The sequence below is a fragment of the Pristiophorus japonicus genome, chromosome 18 (genome assembly GCF_044704955.1).
Source record: "Pristiophorus japonicus isolate sPriJap1 chromosome 18, sPriJap1.hap1, whole genome shotgun sequence".
Lineage (NCBI taxonomy): Eukaryota > Metazoa > Chordata > Chondrichthyes > Pristiophoridae > Pristiophorus > Pristiophorus japonicus.
In genome coordinates this window covers 87,087,333-87,110,371 of record NC_091994.1, presented here as the reverse complement: position 1 = coordinate 87,110,371, position 23,039 = coordinate 87,087,333, and the positions used below count along the sequence as shown (strand labels likewise).

At 48.6% G+C, this 23,039-nt stretch overlaps 1 protein-coding gene across 1 annotated transcript in view; it reads left to right on the top strand.

Annotated features, from left to right (window-relative positions):
• Positions 1-23,039, top strand: part of zmynd12 (zinc finger, MYND-type containing 12) — a 66,493-nt gene that overhangs the window by 24,559 nt on the left and 18,895 nt on the right. The window contains exon 3 of the mRNA XM_070860238.1: positions 11,101-11,272. Coding sequence (XP_070716339.1) covers positions 11,101-11,272 — 172 coding nt within the window. The remainder of the gene's footprint in view (positions 1-11,100; positions 11,273-23,039) is intronic.

Genomic DNA, 23,039 nt, shown 5'->3' with positions numbered 1-23,039 from the left:
TCCCACATGGTACAGGAGGAGCATAACACGCGACCGAGCTCTTCTGCCATGACTTAACCTTTAGATAGGCAACAACAATGTTAAAGTTTACTCACTGTTAAAGAGAAGAAAGAAAAACTACTCACCATTCACCAGCCAATCACTTACCCCTTTGGCTGTGACGTCACCTTTCTGTTTCTTTTTACTTCTTTTTTGCCGTCTCCCTGTAGCTGCACAAGCCACGCCTTTTAGAGGCCTCACCAACCCCGGACTCGCGCTGCTCCAACTGCCGCCGCCTCACTCTCCCGCTGGACCTTTTATAGGCCTCACCAACCCCGGACTCGCGCTGCTCCAACTGCCGCCGCCTCACTCTCCCGCTGGGCCTTTTATAGGCCTCACCAACCCCGGACTCGCGCTGCTCCAACTGCCGCCGCCTCACTCTCCCGCTGGACCTTTTATAGGCCTCACCAACCCCGGACTCGCGCTGCTCCAACTGCCGCCGCCTCACTCTCCCGCTGGACCTTTTATAGGCCTCACCAACCCCGGACTTTTGTTCTTTTTGTTATATGGAAGATGAGTGGAAGGTGACTGTGCCTGAGTTCTTTTAATGTGGGGTGGCCATTGCACACTGGCTACCACACGGGCTTAGCAGAGCAAGGTCTTGGTCCAGTGGCAAGGGGGTCCACGACGACTGAAGACCAGGCACACTGTATGGGTCTATACAGCCCTATACAGCCAGCACCTCACTGCCAATCTGGTGACCCACGATGACCCCGAGACGCAGAGTGCCCACAGCGTCTGGTCTACCCTCAAGGCCATCATAACCAGCGCCTGCGAAGAGACGCTCGGTCAACCAGGAAAGACCAAGACTGGTTTGACGAGAACAACCAGGAAATCCAGGAGCTAATAAACCGCAAGCGCAGTGTATTTCTGAACTTAAAGCAGCAAAGCAACTTTGCAGACGGCTGACAGCTGAAGGCCGAGGTCCAACAAAAAAACTCGTGACCTAAAGAATAGATGGTGGGTAGAGAAAGCACAGGAGATCTAGCAGATGGCTGACACCCATGACGTGCGAGAATTCTTCACCACAGTTGTCCACCTATGGCCCAAGCACACAAGGCCCCGCCCCACTGCTAGCCAAGAACGGGGAGACACTCATTAAGGTGTGAGGGCCCGTTGGAAGGAGCACTTCGAAGATCTCTTTAATCGAGACTCTGCCTTTGACACGAGTGTCCTCGACTCCATCCGCAGCATGCTATCCGCCACCATCTCAGCAAAACCCCAGCCCTGCACGGGGTAGAAAAGGCTATCCGTCAGCTGAAGAACAACAAGGCATCAGGAGCAGATGGAATCCCCGCCGAGGCACTGAAATATGGCGGAGAAACACTATTGGCACGAATACCTCATCTCTCTTATCTAGAAGGAGGAGAGCATGCCGGGAGATCTCAGATGCCGTAATCGTAACCATCTTCAAAATAGGGGACAAGTCCAACTTCAGCAACTACAGAGGAATCTTCCTGCTGTCGGCCACTGGGAAAGTCATCGCTAGAATCCTCCTCAACCATCTTCTCCCTGTGGCTGAAGAGCTCCTCCCAGAGTCACAAAGCGGATTCAGTTCCCTAAGGAGTACAATGGACATGATCTTCTCCACGTGACAACTACAAGAGAAATGCAGGGAACAGCATCAACCCTTGTACACGGCCTTCTTTGACCTCACAAAGGCCTTTGACACTGTCAACCGTGAGGGACTATGGAGCATCCTCCTCCGTTTCGGCTGCCCCCAAAAGTTTGTCACCATCCTCTTCCTCCTCCACAATGACATGCAAGCTGTGATCCTGACCAATGGATCCACCACAGACCCAATCCACGTCCGGACTGGGGTTAAGCAGGGCTGCGTCATCGCGCCAATGCTCTTCTCGATCTTCCTTGCTGCAATGCTCCATCTCACTCTCAACAAGCTCTCCCGCTGGAGTGGAACTAAACGAGAGAATCAGTGGGAACCTGTTCAACCTTCGTTGCCTCCAGGCTAGATCCAAGGTCATCCCATCCTCTGTTACCGAACTACAGTATTCGGACGACGCTTGCATCTGCGCACATTCAGAGGCCGAACACCAAGCCATCGTCAGCATCTTCAGTGAGGCATACGAAAGCATGGGCTTTACACTAAACATCCGTAAGACAAAGATGCTCCACCAACCTCACAGCACTGCCCCCCTGGTCATCAAAATCCACGGCACGGCCTTCGACAACATGGACCATTTTCCATACCTCTGGAGCCTACCATCAGCAAGGGCTGACATCAACGACGAGGTCCAACACTGCCTCCAGTGTGCCAGTTCAGCCTTCAGTCGCCTGAGGAAGTGAGTGTTTGAAGACCAGAACCTCAAATCTGGCACCAAGCTTATGGTGTACAGGGCAGTAGTGATACCCGCCCTCCTATGTGCCTCAGAGGCATGGACCATATACAGTAGACACCTCAAAGCGCTGGAGAACTGCCACCAACCCTGCCGCCGCAAGATCCTGCAAATCCACTGGGAGGACAGACGCACCCACGTCAGTGTTCTCGATCAGACCAACATCTCCAGCATCGAAGCACTGACCACACTCAACCAGCTCCGTTGGGCAGACCACATCGTCCGCATGCCCGACACGAGACTCCCAAAGCAAGCGCTCTACTCCGAATTCCTACATGGCAAGCGAGCCCCAGGTGGGCAGAAGAAATGTTTAAAGGACATCCTCAAAGCCTCCTTGATAAAGTGCAACCTCCCCACTGGCACCTGGGAATCCCTGGCCCAAGACCACTCTAAGTGGAGGAAGAGCATCCGGGAGGGCGCTGAGCACCTCGAGTCTCGTCACCGAGAGCATGTAGAAAACAAGCGTAGACAGCAGAAGGAGCGTACGGAAAACCAGACTCCCCACCCACCCTTTCCTTCAATGACTGTCTGTCCCACCTGTGACAGAGACTGTAATTTCCACATTGGCCTGTACAGCCACCTGAGAACTCACTTTTAGAGTGGAAGCAAGTCTTTTTTGATTTCGAGGGACTGCCTATGATGATGATAATGATGATATAGTGCTATACAGGATGGCAGCTTTACCTGCTAAGCATTAGTGATCCACCATTAATTTAAAAAATTTAATTTTAATTAAACGCTAGAGATCAACCTCATGGCTTTTCTTTGCATTGCCTCCAAAACTTCATTGTCTCCCTTCCATCCTGAGACTAGAAACAGTACTCAAGGTGTTGGCTGACGAGAGCACTATAGAATTTGATCATTACTTCCTCTGACTTGTATTCTACTCACTTGGTTATAGTTTAATATTGTATTAATTTTGTCGATCGTTGCTCTGCATTATTTGGGTATATTGAGTATCAAGTCAACCTAGACTCCAAGTCCCTTTCAACTTTATCCTTAACTATTTTAACACTATTCATTGAGTATGTTTGTCACCCATTTTTGTGACACTACACTTGGCCAAAATGTCTCTGCATTAATAAGGATAAAATAAGAACATAAGAAATAGGAGCAGGAGTAGGCCACCTGGCCCCTTGATCCTGCTCCGGCATCTAATAAGATCATGGCTGATCTCACCATGGACTCAGGTCCACTTCTCTGCCCGCTCCCCATAACCCTTTATTCCCTTATCGCTCAAAAATCTGTCTTTCTCCGCCTTAAATATATTCAATGGCCCAGCCTCCATAGCTCTCTGGGGCAGAGAATTCCATAGATTTACAACCCTCCGAGAGAAGAAATTCCTCCTCATCTCAGTTTTAAATGGGCGGCCCCTTATTCTGAGGCTATGTCCCCTAGTTTTATTTTCCCCTTTGAGTGGAAATATCCTCTCTGCATCCACCTTGTCGAGCCCCCTCATTATCTTATATTGTTTCGATAAGATCACCTCTCATTCTTCTGAACTCCAATGAGTATAGCCCCAACCTACTCAACCTATCTTCATAAGTCAACCCCCTCATAGAAACATAGAAAATAGGTGCAGAAGTATACCATTCGGCCCTTCGAGCCTGCACCGCCATTCAACAAGATCATGGCTGATCACCCACCCCAGCACCTCCCCCCCACGCCCCCTCCACACCCCCGACCCCCCCAGCCGCAAGGACCACATCTAACCCTCCCGAACACATCCAATGAACTGGCATCAACAACTCTCTGCGGCAGGGAACCCCACAGGCCAACAACTCCCCGAGTGAAGAAGTCTCTCCCAATCCCAGCCCCAAACAGCCCCCCCCCCCCATCCCAAGACCCCGCCCCCCCCTCCGGCTCTGGACCCACCCAACACCGGGAACACTCCCCCCGCACCCAACCCGCCCCGTCCCGTCAGAATCCTTCCCAAATGCCGAACACCCCCGGATGTCGAGCCCCCAGCCCCGGCCACCCCGGAGCCACGCCCCCACGACGCCAACCACACCACATCCACCAACCGCCATCTGCGCAGTCAACCCGTCCACCCCACTCTGAACACTCCCTGCACCGAGGCACAGAGCCCCCAGGCCCGCCCCTCCAACACACTTCACCCCCCCCCCAGACCTCTGCTGCAATGTGGCCCCTCCTGTCCCCCGCCCTGGGTTTCTCCGCCCCCCACCTCCATCACTCTCCCCTCCATCCCCCACCCCCGTCTCCCCTCAACTTCTCTCTGCCTCCCCGCACAGGCTCCCATCTTGGGGGCGGTAACCTTCTGGGGCAGGGAATTTTAGCCCCCAGCGTGGAAGTCCTGCTCCCGCCGCAGAATTGGCCTTACCATCCCTCAATGGAAGCGAAGTGCAATTTCCCACACTCCACTTCCTTTGGGGACAGTTACCGGGGCACGACTGGATGCTCCTGTGACAGTTTGAACTGGTGCTCTCTGGAATCAACCTAGTGAACCATCTCTGAACAGCCTCCAATGCAAGTATATCCTTCCTTAAATACGGAAACCAAAACTGTACGCAATACTCTAGGTGTGGCCTCACCAATACCCTGTACATTAGTAGGACTTCTCTGCTTTTATACTCTATCCCCCTTGCAATAAAGGCCAACATTCCATTTACCTTCCTGATTACTTGCTCTACATGCATATTAACTTTTTGTGTTTCATGCACAAGAATCCCCGAGTTCCTCTGCACTTTGCAATTTTTCTCCATTCAAATTATAATTTGCTTTTCTATTTTTTCTGCCAAAGTGAATAACCTCACATTTTCCCACATTATACTCCATCTGCCAATTTTTTGCCCACTCACTGAGCCTGTCTATATCCGTTTACAGATTTTTTGTGTCCACTTCACAATTTGCTTTCCCACCCATCTTTGTATTATCAGCAAACTTGGCTACATTACACTCAGTCCCTTCATCTAAGTCATTAATATAGATTGTAAATAGTTGAGGATGCAGTACTGATCCCTGCAGCGCCCCACTAGTTACTGTTTGCCAACCGGAAAATGACCCATTTATCCTGACTCTCTGTTTTCTGTTAGTTAGCTAATCCTCTATCCATGCTAATATATTACCCGTGAACTTTTATCTTGTGCAGTAACCTTTTATGTGGCACCTTATTGAATGCCTTCTGGAAATCCAAAAACACCACATCCTCTGGTTCCCCCTGATCCACCCTGCTCATTACATCCTCAAAGAACTCCAGCAAATTTGTCAAACGTGATTTCCCTTTCATAAAACCATGCTGACTCTGTTTGATTGAATTATTCTTTTCCAAATGTCCCACTACTGCTTCCTTAATAATGGTCTCCAGCATTTTCCCAACGACAGATGTTGGGCTAACTGCTCTATAGTTTCCTGCTTTTTGTCGGCCTCCTTTTTTAAATAGGGGCGTTACATTTGCGGTTTTCCAATCTTCTGGGACCGCCCCAGAATCCAGGGAATGTTGGTAGATTACAATCAATGCATCCACTATCTCTGCAGCCACTTCTTTTAAGATCCTAGTGTTGTGTATCTGTAAAGCATGCACTCCCATGTTCCGCCACCAGGGAGCGCATCCCCTGAAGTCCCAAGGAATCCCAGCATCCCTTGGGAGCACTGTATATAAGCCGGCCCCTAAGGCCTGTTCCTCACTCTGGAGTGTCTTATTAAAGACTGAGGTCACTGTTACTTTAACCTCCCTGTGTGCAGCCTCATCTGTGTTAGGAACACAATAACTGGCGATGAGAGTACGAATCCAACGCAAAGATGCAGCAAACTGTGGGCATCCTGGAGAAGTTCTCGGAGGGTGAGGACTGGGAAGCCTATGTTGAATAGCTAGACCAGTACGTTGTAGCCAACGAGCTGGACGGAGAAGGAAGCGCTGCAAAAACAAGAGCGGTCCTCCTCACAGTCTGCGGGGCACCGACCTATAGCTTCATGAAGAATCTTCTGGCTCCGGTAAAACCCACAGATAAGTCGTATGAGGAGCTGTGTACACTGGTTCTGGAGCATCTTAACCCGAGAGCGTGCTGATGGCGAGATATCAGTTGTACACGTGCCAGCGATCTGAAGGTCAGGAAGTGGCGAGCTACGTCGCCGAGCTAAGGCGACTTGCAGGACAATGTGAGTTTGATGACTACCTGGAGCAGATGCTCAGAGACTTTTTTGTACTGGGCATTGGTCACGAGACCATCCTACGAAAACTTTTGACTGTAGAGACACCGACCTTCAGTAAGGCCATTGCGATAGCACAGGCGTTTATGTCCACCAATGATAACACCAAATAAATCTCTCAGCACACAAGTGCTAGCAATGTTCATAAATTAACTGGAACTGTGTTTGCAAGCAGAAATGTACAGGGCAGAACCCATGAGTCTGCAACTGCCAGCAGGCCTCAGGTGACCCAGATGACTCAGGGTCCGCAACAAAGGATGAATGCAAGGCAATTCACACCTTGTTGGCGTTGTGGAGGCCTCCATTCAGCCTGTTCATGCCGCTTCAAATGGTATGTTTGCAAGAGCTGTGGAACAATGGAGCACCTGCAATGAGCTTGCAAACGAGCTGCAAGGTCTGCAAAACCTGCTAACCACCACGTGGCAGAGGAAGATCGGTCCATGGTGGATCAAAGCAATTTTGAGCCTCAGAGAGAGGAGGCAGATGCTGAAGTACACGGGGTGCACACATTTTTGAAGAAATGTCCACCTATAATGCTAAATGTAAAATTGAATGGCTTACCCGTAGCCATGGAACTGGACACTGGCGCTACCTAATCCATCATGAGTAAAAAGATGTTTGAGAGACTGTGGTGCAACAAGGCATTCAGACCAGCCCTGAGCCCCATCCACATGAAACTGAGAGCTTACACCCAAAGAGCTTATCACTGTCCTGGGCAGCGCCATGGTAAAGGTCACCCACGAGGGCATGGTGCACAAACTGCCACTCTGGATTGTCCCGGGCGATGGCCCCACACTGCTTGGAAGGAGCTGGCTGGGCAAAATCCGCTGGAACTGGGATGACATCTGAGCGCTATCACATGTCGATGAGGCCTCATGTACCCAGATTCTTAACACATTTCCTTCCGTTTTTGAGCCAGGCATTGGAAACTTTTCCAGGGCGAAGGTGCAGATCCACTTGGTCCCAGAGGCATGACCCATTCACCACAAGGCGCAAGCGGTACCTCTCATAATGAGGGAGAGACTGGAAATCGAGCTCGATAGGCTGCAACGCGAGGACATCATCTCCCCAGTGGAATTCAGCGAGTGGGTCAGCCCGATTGTTCCAGTACTCAAAAGTGATGGCACGGTCAGGATTTGTGGCGATTATAAAGTAACTATTAATCATTTTTCACTACAGGACCAATACCCGCTACCTAAGGCAGACGACCTATTTGCGACGCTGGCAGGAGGCAAGACGTTCACCAAGCTCGACCTGACTTCGGCCTACATGACGCAGGAGCTGGAGGAGTCTTTGAAGGGCCTCACCTGCATCATCACGCACAAGGGCCTGTTCACCTACAACAGATGCCTGTTTGGAATTCGGTCGTCAGCAGCTATCTTCCAGAGAAACATGGAGAGCCTACTCACGTCGGTACCACACACGGTGGTCTTTCAGGACGACACATTGGTCACGGGGCGGGACACCACCGAGCACCTACAAAACCTGGAGGAGGTCCTCCAGCAACTGGATCGCGTAGGGCTGCGGCTGAAGAGGTCAAAATGCGTTTTCATGACAGCAGAAGTGGAGTTTTTGGGGAGAAAGATCGTGGCGGACGGCATTCGGCCCACAGACGCCAAGACAGAGGCTATCAGGAACGCGCCCAAGCCACTGAACGTCAGAGCTGCGGTCGTTCCTGGGACTCCTCAACTATTTTGGTAACTTCCTACCGGGGTTAAACACCCTTTTAGAGCCCCTACATGTGTTATTGCACAAAGGTGAGAACTGGGTATGAGAAAAAAAACAAGCAATTACTTTTGAGAAAGCCAGAAACATTTTATGCTCCAACAAGCTGCTTGTATTGTATAACCCGTGTAAAAGACTTGTGCTAGCATGTGACGCGTCGTCGTACGGAGTCGGGTGTGTATTACAACAAGCGAATGTTGCGGGGAAGTTGCAACCTGTCGCCTATGCTTCCAGGAGCTTGTCTAAGGCCGAGAGAGCCTACAGCATGATTAAGAAAGAGGCATTAGCGTGTGTGTTCAGGGTAAAGAAAATGCATCAGTACCTGTTTGGCCTCAAATTTGAGCTGGAAACCGATCACAAGCCCCTCGTATCCCTGTTCGCTGAAAACAAGGGAATAAATATTAATGCCTCAGCCCGCATACAAAGATGGGCACTCGCGCTATCAGCGTATAACTATACCATCCACCACAGGCCAGGCACCGAGAACTGTGTGGATGCTATCAGACAGCTACCATTGCCCACCACGGGGGTGGAAATGGCGCAGCCTGCAAACTTGTTGATGGTGGCGCAGCACGCAGACTTGTTGATGGCCATGGAAGCGTTTGAAAATGATAAATCACCTGTCACCGCCCGCCAGATTAGGACTTGGACCAGCCAAGATCCTCTGCTGTCCCTAGTAAAAAACTGTGTACTGCATGGGAGCTGGGCCAGCATCCCCGTTGAAAATGCAAGAGCCAATCAAGCTGTTCCAGCAGCAAAAGGACGCGCTGTCCATTCAGGCAGACTGCAAGTTGTGGGGTAACGGTGTAGTGCTACCAAAAAAGGGCAGGGAGACGTTCATCTCGGATCTCCACAGCACTCACCCGGGTATAGTAATGATGAAAGCGATAGCCAGATCCCACGTGTGCTGGCCCAGTGTTGACTCTGACTTAGAGTCCTGTGTACGGCAATGCAGCATATGTGCTCAGTTGAGCAACGCGCCCAGAGAGGCAACACTAAGTTTGTGGTCCTGGCCCTCCAGATCATGGTCAAGGATCCATGTCGACTATGCGGGCCCATTTCTCGGTAAAATGTTCCTGGTGGTGGTGGATGCTTTTTCAAAATGGATTGAATGTGAAATAATGTCGGGAAGCACCGCCACCGCCACCATTGAAAGCCTGAGGGCCATGTTTGCCACCCACGGCCTGCCTGACATACTGGTCAGTGACAACGGGCCATGTTTCACCAGTGCCGAATTTAAAGAATTCATGACCCGCAATGGAATCAAACATGTCACCTCGGCCCCGTTTAAACCAGCCTCCAATGGGCAGGCAGAGCGGGGAGTACAAACCATCAAACAGAGCCTTAAACGAGTCACAGAAGGCTCACTCCAAACCCACCTGTCCCGAGTACTGCTCAGCTACCGCATGATACCCCACTCGCTCACAGGGGTGCCCCCGGCTGAGCTACTCATGAAAAGGACACTTAAAACCAGACTCTCGCTGGTTCACCCCAACCTGCATGATCAGGTAGAGAGCAGGTGGCAGCAACAAAATGTAAACGATGGTCACGCCACTGTGTCACGGGAAATTGGTCTGAATGACCCTGTGTATGTGGTACACTACGGACATGGTCCCAAGTGGATCACGGGCACGGTGATAGCTAAAGAAGGGAATAGGGTGTTTGTAGTCAAACTAGACAATGGACAAATTTGCAGAAAGCACCTGGACCAAATGAGGCTGCGGTTCACAGACTGCCCTGAACAACCCACAGGAGACACCGCCTTTTTCGAGCCCACAATACACACCCAAAGGATCAACGACACCACGCTGGACCAGGAAATTGAACCCATCATGCCCAACAGCCCAGCAAAGCCAAGCTCACCCAGCAGCCCTGCAGGGCCAACAACACGCCTGCCCAACGAGGGCACAGCCAACACACCAGAACAGACATTTGTACCGAGGCGGTCCACCAGAGAAAGAAAGGCTCCCAACCGCCTCACCTTGTAAATAATTTTTACTTTGACTTTGGAGGGATGGGGGGGGGGGGGCGGGGAGTGATGTTGTGTATCTGTAAAGCATGTCCTGTTACCAGGGAGCTCATCCCCTGAAGTCCCAAGTGATCCCAGCATCCCTTGGGAGCACTGTATATAAGCTGGCCCCTAAGGCCTGTTCCTCACTCTGGAGTGTCTTATTAAAGACTGAGGTCACTGTTACTTTAACCTCCCTGTGTGCACCATCTGTGTTAGGAACACAATACCTAGGATGTAAGCCATCAGATCCAGGGGACTTGTCTACCTTTAGACCCATTATTTTACCGAGTACTACTTCATTAGTGATAGTGTTCCTCCCTCCCTTTAGCCCTTGATTATCCACTATTGGGATGTTTTTAGTGTCTTCTACCATGAAGACCAGTACAAAATATTTGTTCAACGTCTCTGCCATTTCCCTGTTCTCCACTATTAAAATCAGCCAGAGCCCTCACATCTGATTGTTATTCAGTGACCCTTGTTGGAAAGTGCATTGATAAGGACAGGATCAGCTGCGATACTTTTCCACAATTGAGACTCACTGTCTCAGCTTACACATAAATTGTGGCATTTGGTGCAGTAATGGAGTGCTGCCATGCTGTGTACATAGAAGAACCTTCAAGGGAGGAGATGGGGAAATTAGAACAAACAAACAAAGACAGCATCTTTCATTGACTGTCTTGTGCCTGGTGCCTGTCAGTAATTCTATTAACTGACTGCTGCGTTGGAGAAATTCCTTTGAACAAAAAAATCTCAACCTTTATTGTTGGTGCTTGACATTTGTCGAATGCTTTTGTTGTTTTACAGAAACACCTAATTGATTTGACACGGACGGTGGCCCAGAAACTTCTTTTCGAGGGTAAACACGAGGAAGCTGTTCCTGGAGCCTTGCAGTCTCTGCGCTTTGCGATCGCTGTTTATGGCAGCACCTCTGCTGAGCTAGTGCCATCTCAATTACTCTTGGCAGAGGCCAGTATTGGTAAGAATGTCTTGTGTGTTATGGGGGCTTGCTACCTGTGTGGAACTGTACAATTATTAAACTGTGTCAGCCTAAACTGTGCAAGGTCATTCACTTTGGACCTAAGAAAGATAGATCCGATTATTTTCTAAATGGTGAGAAGCTTGGAACTATGGAGGAGCAGATAGATTTAGGGGTGCAAGAACAGAAATTGCTAAAAGCTAGTGAGCAGATACAAAAAAATAATGTAAAAGTCTAATGGAATGTTGGCCTTTATCTCAAGGGAGCTGGAATACAAAGGGATGGAAGTTATGTTGCAGTTATATAAAGTTCTAGTTAAACCTCATTTAGCGTAGTGGAGTTCTGGGCAGAGCATCTTAGGAAGGATATATTGGAGGGGGTGTAGCACAGATTGACCAGAATGATACATAAGAATTAGGAGCAGGAGTAGCCCATTTGGCCCCTGAAACATGCTCCGCCATTCAATAAGATCATGGCTGATCTAATTTTGGACTCAACTCCACTTCTCTGCCCACTCCCCATAACCCTTGACTTCCTTATCATTCAAAAATCTGTCTATCTCCACCTTAAGTATATACCTGGGCCAAGAAGGCTAAATTCTGATGGCAGGTTACAGAGACTATGCATTTATTCAGTTGAATATATGAAATTAAAGGATGATCTAGGTCATGTATCTTACATTATTATATATAACTGTATCCTAACATGCTATACATGACTGTAATAAGATATGACCTGTAACCACCAGCATACCTTACCACCAGGGGTGCACTAGCAAGAGACAGGTATATAAGAACAGGTCTCAGGCAAGTGCAGCATTCCAGAGCTGTGAAATAAAGGTGCAGGTCCAGAGTGACCTTGACTTCACTACATGCCTCGTGTGAATCTGTACTGAGGGGACAGGACTTTACAGTGGCGACGAGTTACAGGATTACAGAATCCACAGAATGGCGAACAACGGATCAGATGAAAAGTACAATGCGGGAGACAATTGGGAGGACTTTATAGAAAGGCTCCAGCAAAGCTTTGTAACCAAAGACTGGTTAGGCGACAATAAGACACACAAGAGAAGAGCCCATCTCTTGACCAGCTGTGGCTCGAAAACATACACTTTAATGAAGGATCTGTTGGCACCCGAGAAACCAGCAAGCAAGTCGTTTGAAGAATTGAGCACACTGGTAAGAGACCACCTGAAGCCAGCGAGCAGCCTACACATGGCCAGACACAGATTCTACAACTACAGACACTGTGTGGGCCAGAGCATACCCGACTTCGTGGCGGAACTTCAGAGGTTGGCTAGTTTATGTGAGTTCTCCGATTAACTGAGGAGAAAAATGCTGAGAGACTTTTTCATTGAAGGAATAGGCCACGCAGGCATATTCCGAAAGCTCATAGAGACCAAGAACCTGACCTTAGAGGCAGCAGCACTGGTTGCACAGACATTCTTGGTAAGGGAAGAAGAAACGAGGTTGATTTACAATGCAGATACGACAACTAACGAAATATCGGAACAAGAAGTTCACAACACTAAACAAGCTGCTACCCCCACACACAGACAAAACCAGGAGAACAGGCTCTCGACAACAGGCAGAAACATAGAAACATAGAAACATAGAAAATAGGTGCAGGAGTAGGCCATTCGGGGCCACAGGAACGGCCGTTCACACCTCATCAACCCAGAATGCGAGCAATCAACTACAAACCGAGAGAAGCTCAAGAGAGATCAGCCAGACGCAGCTCATTCTTTGGGAACACCTTGAAAAATGAAACAGGTCTGTGCTGGAGGTATGGGGGTGGGCACTTGTCAAGGGGATGTCAATTTCAGCAGGCTGTTTGCAGAAATTGTGAATATACAGGGCATTTGGCCCGCATGTGCAAAAAAACAGCAGCTCGGCTGGTATACGAATCGGATGGGTCGGAAAGCGGACCAGAAGATGGTGGGGACAGTACCCGGGACACCGATGTACAGCGGGTCAACACGATCAATGGCCGCTACTCCTACATCAGGACGCCTCCTATAATGATGAGGGTCCTACTCAACGGGATATCTGTCAACATGGAGCTGGATACGGGAGTGAGTCAATCTCTCATGGGCGCTCAACAATTTGAACAACTGTGGCCGCATAAAAGAGACAGACCAAAACTTACAAGGGTCGACACCAAACTAAGGACCTATACCAAAGAAATCGTACCAGTCCTCGGCAGCGCCATGCTCTCTGTCACACATAAAGGGACAGTGAACCGACTTCCCCTGTGGATTGTCCCCAAAGACCCCCCAGCACTGCTGGGGAGAAGCTGGCTGGCAAAACTAAACTGGAAATGGGATGATGTCCATGCCATGTCATTAGAGGAACGGACCTCCTGCTCAACAGTTATAAAGCGATTTGAACATCTCTTTCAGCCAGATGTGGGCACTTTCAAAGGGGCCAAAGTCAAAATCTACATCACACAGGATGCTAGACCGGTCCATCACAAGGCCAGAGCTGTACCCTATGTGATGAGGGAAAAGATTGAACACGAACTAGACAGGCTTCTGCGGGAAGGCATTATATCACCTGTGGAATTTAGCGACTGGACAAGTCCCATCATCCCAGTCATGAAGCCTGATGGATCCGTACGAATGTGTGGGGACTACAAATCTACCATAAACAGAGTCTCCCTACAGGACCAGTACCCGCTGCCCAGAGCGGAGGACTTATTTGCCACATTGGCTGGAGGTAAACTTTTCTCAAAATTAGACCTCACATCTGCGTATATGATGCAAGAATTGACCGAGGAATCCAAGCTACTCACCACCATCAACACACATCGAGGCCTTTTCATGTACAATCGATGCCCATTCGGCATCAGGTCAGCAGCTGCCATATTCCAGCGCAACATGGAGAGTCTGCTCAAGTCCATCCCGGGGACGGTTGTATTTCAAGACGACATACTTATCACGGGCAGGGACACCGACTCCCAACTCCGTAATTTGGAGGAAGTACTAAAGCGGTTGGATCGAGTCAAGAAATCCAAGTGCCTGTTTCTCGCACCCGAGGTTGAATTTTTGGGCAGAAGGATTGCCGCTGATGGAATCCGCCCAACAGAGTCCAAAACAGAAGCAATTCGCCTGGCACCCAGGCCCCGGAATGTCTCAGAACTGCGCGCCTTTCTCGGGCTACTCAGGAAGGGGTGTGATTGGTTTTGGGAAGACGCCCAGGAACGCGCCTTCAATAACCTTCAGTGTTCCAACAGTGTTTTGACTTTCTTTGACCCATGTAAAAAGCTAGTTCTCACATGCGATGCGTCAGCGTATGGGGTCGGGTGCGTTTTACAACATGTCAATAGTGCGGGCAAATTACAACCCATAGCTTATGCCTCCAGGTCACTTTCGCGGGCGGAGCGCGGGTATGGAATGGTAGAGAAGGAGGTGCTCGCGTGCGTGTACGGTGTCAAAAAGATGCACCAATACCTTTTTGGGGCCAAGTTTGCATTAGAAACTGACCACAAGCCCCTCACGTCCCTCCTATCTGAGAGCAAGGCAATAAACGCCAATGCCTCGGCGCGAATTCAACGGTGGCACTCATGCTGGCGTCCTACGACTATACCATAAGGCACAGACCAGGCACAGACAACTGTGCCGACGCGCTCAGCAAGCTACCCCTGGCGACCACGGAAGGGTCTGACGAACAGGACTGTGAGATATTCATGGCAATCAATGCCTTTGAGTCCACAGGTTCGCCCGTGACGGCTCGCCAAATCAGAGCCTGGACGGCCAGCGACCCCACGTTATCCTTAGTAAAAAGATGTGTCCTAACCGGTGACTGGGCAGAGGCTCGCGATGCCTGCCCCGAGGAATTAAAACCCTTTCACAGGCGCATGCATGAGCTATCACTACAAGCAGACTGCCTGATGTGGGGCAGCCGAGTAGTCATGCCTCTGCGAGGCAGAGAGGCATTTGTCCAGGAGCTCCACCGCGAGCACCTGGGGATCTTTCTCATGAAGGCCATAGCCAGATCCCACGTCTGGTGGCCTGGTATTGACGCGGACTTGGAGCTCTGCGTCCGAAGGTGCACCATTTGTGCCCAACTCAACAATGCCCCCAGGGAGGCTCCACTGAGCCCCTGGCCCTGGCCTACCAAACTGTGGTCGCGGGTGCACGTAGACTATGCGGGCCCATTCATGGGCAAAATGTTCCTCGTAGTTGTAGATGCATTTTCAAAGTGGATCGAATGCACCATTTTAAACTCGAGCACAACCTCCATCACTGTGGAGAGCCTCGCAACCATGTTTGCAATGCACGGAATCCCTGACACATTGGTCAGTGACAATGGTCCGTGATTCACCAACGCAGAATTCCAAGACTTTATAATTGACCACGGCATAAATCACGTCAAGACGGCACCATTCAAGCCGGCCTCCAACGGCCAGGCAGAGAGAGCAGTGCAAATCATTAAACAAGGCATGCTTAAAATCCAAGGTCCCACGCTACAGGGTCGCCTGTCGCGACTGCTGCTGGCATACAGATCTCGTCCGCACTCACTGACTGGGATTCCCCCCGCGCAACTGTTGATGAAAAGGACTTTAAAAACAAGGCTCTCATTAATCCTCCCATCCTCCCAGATGCACGAAATCGTTGAGGCAAAGCGCCGTAAGCTGACTGAGTACCATGACAGAAATTTGAGTTAGGGGACAAAGTGTTTGTACTAAACTATGGCAGGGGTCCCAAATGGCTTGCAGGGACAGTAATGGGCAAGGAAGGAACCAGGCTACTGGTAGGACAAATGGACAATGGCAAAACCTGCAGGAGGCATGTAGACCAAGTCAAAAGCAGATTTACCAACAACACTGCGGAACCAGAGGCAGACTACAATGTGGAACTCGCACCACACCTGGTGGACAGACAGAGGGAACAACCTGAGGAAGGGGCAATCCCAACAGACAGTCCAGGCGAGTCAACAACAATCACACCAATCGAAACAGACAGCCCAGGTGAGATACCAGCAACCACACCCAAAGAAAAACAGACACCAAGGCAACAACTGAACTACAACTCAGACGCTCCACGCGAGAGCGTAGACCACCTGAGAGACTGAACCTATAAAGACAATAAGACCTTGGGGAGGATGATGTCATGTATCTTACATTATATATAACTGTATCCTAACATGCTATACATGACTGTAATAAGATATGACCTGTAACCACCAGCATACCTTACCACCAGGGGTGCACTTGCAAGAGACAGGTATATAAGGACAGGTCTCAGGCAAGTGCAGCATTCCAGAGCTGTGAAATAAAGGTGCAGGTCCAGAGTGACCTTGACTTCACTACATGCCTCATGTGAATCTGTACTGAGGGGACAGGACTTTACAATCTAATTGAAGAGTTCAAGATAAGTAAAGGATTCGCGAGGGTCCATACAGAAAAACTATTTCCTCAGTCCAGAACAAGGGGTCATAAAAGTAAAATTAGAGCTATGCCATTTAGGGGTAAGATCAGGAAGCACTTCTTCACACAAAGGCTAATGGAAATCTGGAATTCTGTCCCTTGAAAAGCTGTTGAGGCTGGGAGTCAATTGAAAATTTCAGAATTGAGATTGATAGATTTTTGTTAGGTGAGGTTATTATGGAACCAAGACGAGTGGATGGAATTAAAATGCAGGTCAGCCAAGATCAAATTGAAAGGCAGAACAGGCTCGAGGAGCTGAATAGCCTTCTCCTGTTCCTATGTTCCACAAACTAATGTATTGCTCAATCATTCGAAGGGAGAATATGCAGTGCTGTATCAAGATTATACTTGATTGTTAATGAGGATATGTACTCCTCAGCGTGGGGTGTGCACCCTTGATTTTCTTCCCATTGGTATCTCTAAATCGCACTGAGTATCTGTCCCACAGGAATGAGTACACGGCTTGTTCAGGGCGCTCTGGCAGTACCCTGTGCAGCTACTGTAAGAAAACAGTCCATTGAGGACTCATATCCATACAATCTGCCCTCTCACTCAGGAACAGTGTGTGCCACAGGAAATATCAAAGGAAACAAAAATAACTTTAATATAACTTTAAAAACATAAAAACAGATCAGAGTCTTCTGTGTCTCTTGGGCACCAGAAATGGAAAAGTGTTCTATTTGCTACCACTAATGTCAACAATAAAAAATGTGTTTCCGCATTCTCCTTACCCAGGGTACACTGGGAACTATTAGCGATTGTTGCGCAAGTGGCAATTTCATTAGTTGTGTGACTAGTAGTTGCCTGCGACGGTTCCTGAGTTAAAGACCAAATTACACACTAGACAAATGACAGCATCGTTAATGTTCGTTTAATACAGGAAAAGTACAAGACTCACTACTTATACTCTATAATTCTCCGTTACAGAAGAAGTACAAAACTCGCCACTTATACTCTATAGTTCCTCAATACATATACTCTATTTAACTCTGCTTAACTCTGCAGAAAGGCATTCCAAAGGGTGTTCCTTTCCGCTCAAAATACTGTTTGTTCAATTCAACACTGTTTAAAACTCATAGTTACCCAATACATCCCGGGTGATCAATCCGGTCCTGACACTGTTCCTTCAAGGGTCACTCCCTGGTCCCTGCTTCTGTTGAGTGTTGGTCCCGGGTTCTCGCTATGGACTGTCCGAACTTGTCTATCTTTATACCTTTTTTGTCCCTCAGTTAATCATATGTGTTGCTACCAATTGCCTGCTTGTTTCTACAAGATACAAAGACATTCTGCTGCTATCGCAATTTGTCTCTTGCCTCCAAAAGTTATTACCAAGTCATAGAAACATAGAAAATAGGTGCAGGAGTAGGCCATTCGGCCCTTCTAGCCTGCACCGCCATTCAATGAGTTCATGGCTGAACATGCAACTTCAGTACCCCATTCCTGCTTTCTCACCATACCCCTTGATTCCCCTAGTAGTAAGGACTTCATCTAACTCCTTTTTGAATATATTCAGTGAACTGGCCTCAACAACTTTCTGTGGTAGAGAATTCCACAGGTTCACCACTCTCTGGGTGAAGAAATTCCTCCTCATCTCGGTCCTAAATGGCTTACCCCTTATCCTTAGACTGTGTCCCCTGGTTCTGGACTTCCCCAACATTGTGAACATTCTTCCTGCATCTAACCTGTCTAACCCCGTCAGAATTTTAAACGTTTCTATGAGGTCCCCTCTCATTCTTCTGAACTCCAGTGAATACAAGCCCAGTTGATCCAGTCTTTCTTGATAGGTTAGTCCCGCCATCCCGGGAATCAGTCTGGTGAACCTTCGCTGCACTCCCTCAATAGCAAGAATGTCCTTCCTCAGGTTAGGAGACCAAAACTGTACACAATACTCCAGGTGTGGCCTCACCAAGGCCCTGTACAACTGTAGCAACACCTCCCTGCCCCTGTACTCAAATCCCCTCGCTATGAAGGCCAACATGCCATTTGCTTTCTTAACCGCCTGCTGTACCTGCATGCCAACCTTCAATGACTGATGTACCATGACACCCAGGTCTCTTTGCACCTCCCCTTTTCCTAATCTGTCACCATTCAGATAATAGTCTGTCTCTCTGTTTTTACCACCAAAGTGGATAACCTCACATTTATCCACATTATACTTCATCTGCCATACATTTGCCCACTCACCTAACCTATCCAAGTCACTCTGCAGCCTCATAGCATCCTCCTCGCAGCTCACACTGCCACCCAACTTAGTGTCATCCGCAAATTTGGAGATACTACATTTAATCCCCTCGTCTAAATCATTAATGTACAGAGTAAACAGCTGGGGCCCAAGCACAGAACCTTGCGGTACCCCACTAGTCACTGCCTGCCATTCTGAAAAGTCCCCATTTACTCCTACTCTTTGCTTCCTGTCTGACAACCAGTTCTTAATCCATGTCAGCACACTACCCCCAATCCCATGTACTTTAACTTTGCACATTAATCTCTTGTGTGGGACCTTGTCGAAAGCCTTCTGAAAGTCCAAATATACCACATCAACTGGTTCTCCCTTGTCCACTCTACTGGAAACATCTTCAAAAAATTCCAGAAGATTTGTCAAGCATGATTTCCCTTTCACAAATCCATGCTGACTTGGACCTATCATATCACCTCTTTCCAAATGCACTGCTATGACATCCTTAATAATTGATTCCATCATTTTACCCACTACCGATGTCAGGCTGACCGGTCGATAATTCCCTGTTTTCTCTCTCCCTCCTTTTTTAAAAAGTGGGGTTACATTGGCTACCCTCCACTCCATAGGAACTGATCCAGAGTCAATGGAATGTTGGAAAATGACTGTCAATGCATCCACTATTTCCAAGGCCACTTCCTTAAGTACTCTGGGATGCAGTCCATCAAGCCCTGGGGATTTATCGGCCTTCAATCCCATCAGTTTCCCCAATACAATTTCCCGACTAATAAGGATTTCCCTCAGTTCCTCCTCCTTACTAGACCCTCCGACCCCTTTTATATCCGGAAGGTTGTTTGTGTCCTCCTCAGTGAATACCGAACCAAAGTACTTGTTCAATTGGTCCGCCATTTCTTTGTTCCCCGTTATGACTTCTCCTGATTCTGACTGCAGGGGACCTACGTTTGTCTTTACTAACCTTTTTCTCTTTACATATCTATAGAAACTTTTGCAATCCGTCTTAATGTTCCCTGCAAGCTTCCTCTCGTACTCTATTTTCCCTGCCCTAATCAAACCCTTTGTCCTCCTCTGCTGAGTTCTAAATTTCTCCCAGTCCCCGGGTTCGCTGCTATTTCTGGTCGAGTCTTCCTTACCGTGTGTGAACCTTACCTTGATCAATTAAGTTATTTTTTATCCCCCTTGCTGTCTCCACATCTGGTCCTGTTATGGTAACTCCCTCCTGTCCGTTGGTCTTCAATCTGTTATTGCTATGCGGGACCTTTTGTTCGGTCATTAGCAATTGCCGGAACTTTGTTAATTGGCATTCAGTATTTACACACTATCTCTTACCTAGGGCAACTCCTTTGAATTTGGCTTTATTATCCCGTGACTTTCCCTGATGGTTTTACAACCCGACCTCATCCCTTACCTCATTGACCCTGAGGTTAACGCCTGCTTGTTTTTTGTGCAAGTGAGTTTATTAGTTTTTTAGACCCCAGGTCTGAACTAACTTCTTAATCCTTTCTGATATTTCCACAGTGGAAATGGATAAGTGTTCTATTTGCTACCACTAATGTCAACAATAAAAAATAAGTTTCCGTATTCTCCTTACCCAGGGTACACTGGGAACAATTAGCGATCACCCGTCATTCCCTTACAGGGACAACACATTTTAAAGAAGTTTCCAATTTTCTTCTACTCTTCATTTCTTACCTTCCCTTACAGTTCCTTTATCCACATGTCTGCTGTGTACCTCAGTGGAGTTTCAAAACATTAACTTGCTCCACAGCGACCCTTGGATTTATTTTAAGATTTACTGTACATGATCAGCTATTAGTAGATAATGTTATGACATTTAACATTGAAGGCTTCTATACACTGCCACCTATAGGTGTAACTGATACTACAGTTAAATGTTGACATTTATAATGCTTTACCCATGGACAGGAGCGGGTAGAGGAGAGGGAACAGAAGACAATGAAGGGGTGTGTGACACTGGGCCAATGCCCATTTCAACATGGTGGGGAAATGGGAGCGGAATAGGAGGGGCTCATCATCATAGGCAGTCCCTCCTGAATTCTTTGATGGCTGAACAGTCCAATACGAGAGCCACAGACCCTGTTACAGGTGGGACAGACATTCGTCGAGGGAAGGGGTGGGTGGGACTGGTTTGCCGCGTGCTCCTTCCGCTGCCTGCGCTTAACCTCTTCATGTTCTCGGCGTTGAGACTCAAAGAGCTCAACGCCCTCCCGGATGCACTTTCTCCACCTAGGGCGGTCTTCGGCCAGGGTCTCCCAGGTGTCAGTGGTGATGTTGCACTTTACCAGGGAGGCCTTGAGGGTGTCCTTGTAACCTTTGGCTCGTTTGCCATGAAGGAGCTTCGCATAAAGCATTTGCTTAGGGAGTCTCGTGTCTGGCATGCAAACTATGTGGCCTGCCCAGCGAAGCTGATCGAGTGTGATCAGTGGGGATGTTAGCCTGGATGAGGACATTGATGTTGTTGCGCCTGTCCTCCCAGGGGATTTGCAGGATCCTGCGGAGACATCGTTGGTGATATATCTCCAGTGACTAGGTGGACAAGGGAAGGGGATAAATTGAGAGGAGGAGAGGGTGAGGTGATCTGCACTGTACTGGGCCCAATTGCATCTTGGGGGGGGGGGGGGGAGCGGGTGCGGGTGGTGGTGGAAGAGAGGGTCACGTTTTTCTTCTAGCGTGGAAGGGTTGTTACAGAGGTAGGTTTTCAGCTCCGGCCCGGCCCGGCTCAGCATTAAGTTGCATCTAGGTGAGAGGCTGGAAGTGGCACGCTGTTTCAGCTCAAGGGAGGGGGGGGGGGGGGGCGGAGGGGATCACAATCTATCTCTGGTGAGTGTGTGGGGAAGAAGTATGGAGGCTTTCCTGTTCACTTTGTTTGTCCAATAGTTAGGAGTTTCTTACCTTGGTTGGTAGAGAAGGTCAGATGGTTATTGCTCTGGTTTGCAGGCTTCCACTCCTTCGCTATTGACAATTAATCAATTAATGCATTCTTGGGCATCCAGTGTTTCATCTCTCGTTTTTGAGGATGCTGAAATCTCTGCTGAGTGAGGGGAGGTGGGGAGAGTGGGTGCTGATCTGCTAACTGAGATGGCGGGGTTAATGATCCCTGCTCCCTGGGTTGCTGAGGTATCATGAAATTCAACCTCCATAGGGGAGATATCAAAATATTCTCTGGGAAATCTTTGCTTAATGATTGGGAGTGCACATAATTGGTTTTCATTGGTGTGGGGGTGGGTCTGGGTGATATTAATTGCTGTAACGCCGATCTTACCTCATTATTTTCCCTTTCTACGATCTGATTTGTTGCTGTGGATGGTCATGTGTCCACACAATGATTATAGGGAGTGAATTTAGTAAGGTGTCAGCCCGTGTCTCTGCTTTTCACATTTTCAGCCTGGTATTTCCATTTTTGTCATTACGTAGTGGTTCCCACAGTGATGCATACTTTCATTGAAAGAAAGCTTTCAAAAAAAAATGTAATGCCTCACTTCCATCGTTTCTTTGTGGTGTATTTCCTCGGGCTTCTTCCACTCCGCCATCATAACCTAAGCGGAAACCCAGTTTACACGCATAAATAGATTTCTCGTCAAACTTTCGTTAAAGTGTGAGAAATCTGAGGAAATTTGACCCCCTTAGCTGTGCATTAGTCTTCAGATAACCAATGGACAGGCTTCGAATGGCGGAGATGCGCTTTCTTACCCTCCAACACCACACATTGCAAAGGGCTTTCTAATCATTATTCAAAACTTTGTTCTGTTATTTGCAGATACTTGGGCATCCTCAACCACGTTTTTCTCCCGAACGGGGTACGTTGGGATTTCTGAAGACTCAGTAACGTGCTGTCACCTGGTGCTAGCATTCCTACAGTTTCTCACCCAAGTGGCTATTCTTCATGTATGAGCCTCATCATCATCATCATAGGCGATCCCTCGAACGAGGATGACTTGCTTCCACGAGAGTTCACAGATGTTTCAATGAAGGACCCGATGTTCCAGTCCTGAACTCCAATTGAGGGGGTGGAAGATGCCTGTGCGTGGATTTTTTTAACGTGTGGTGACCGTTGCACATCAGCCACCACACGGGCTTGACAGAGCTAGGCGTTTATCCAGAGCCAAGGATTAACCAGGACGA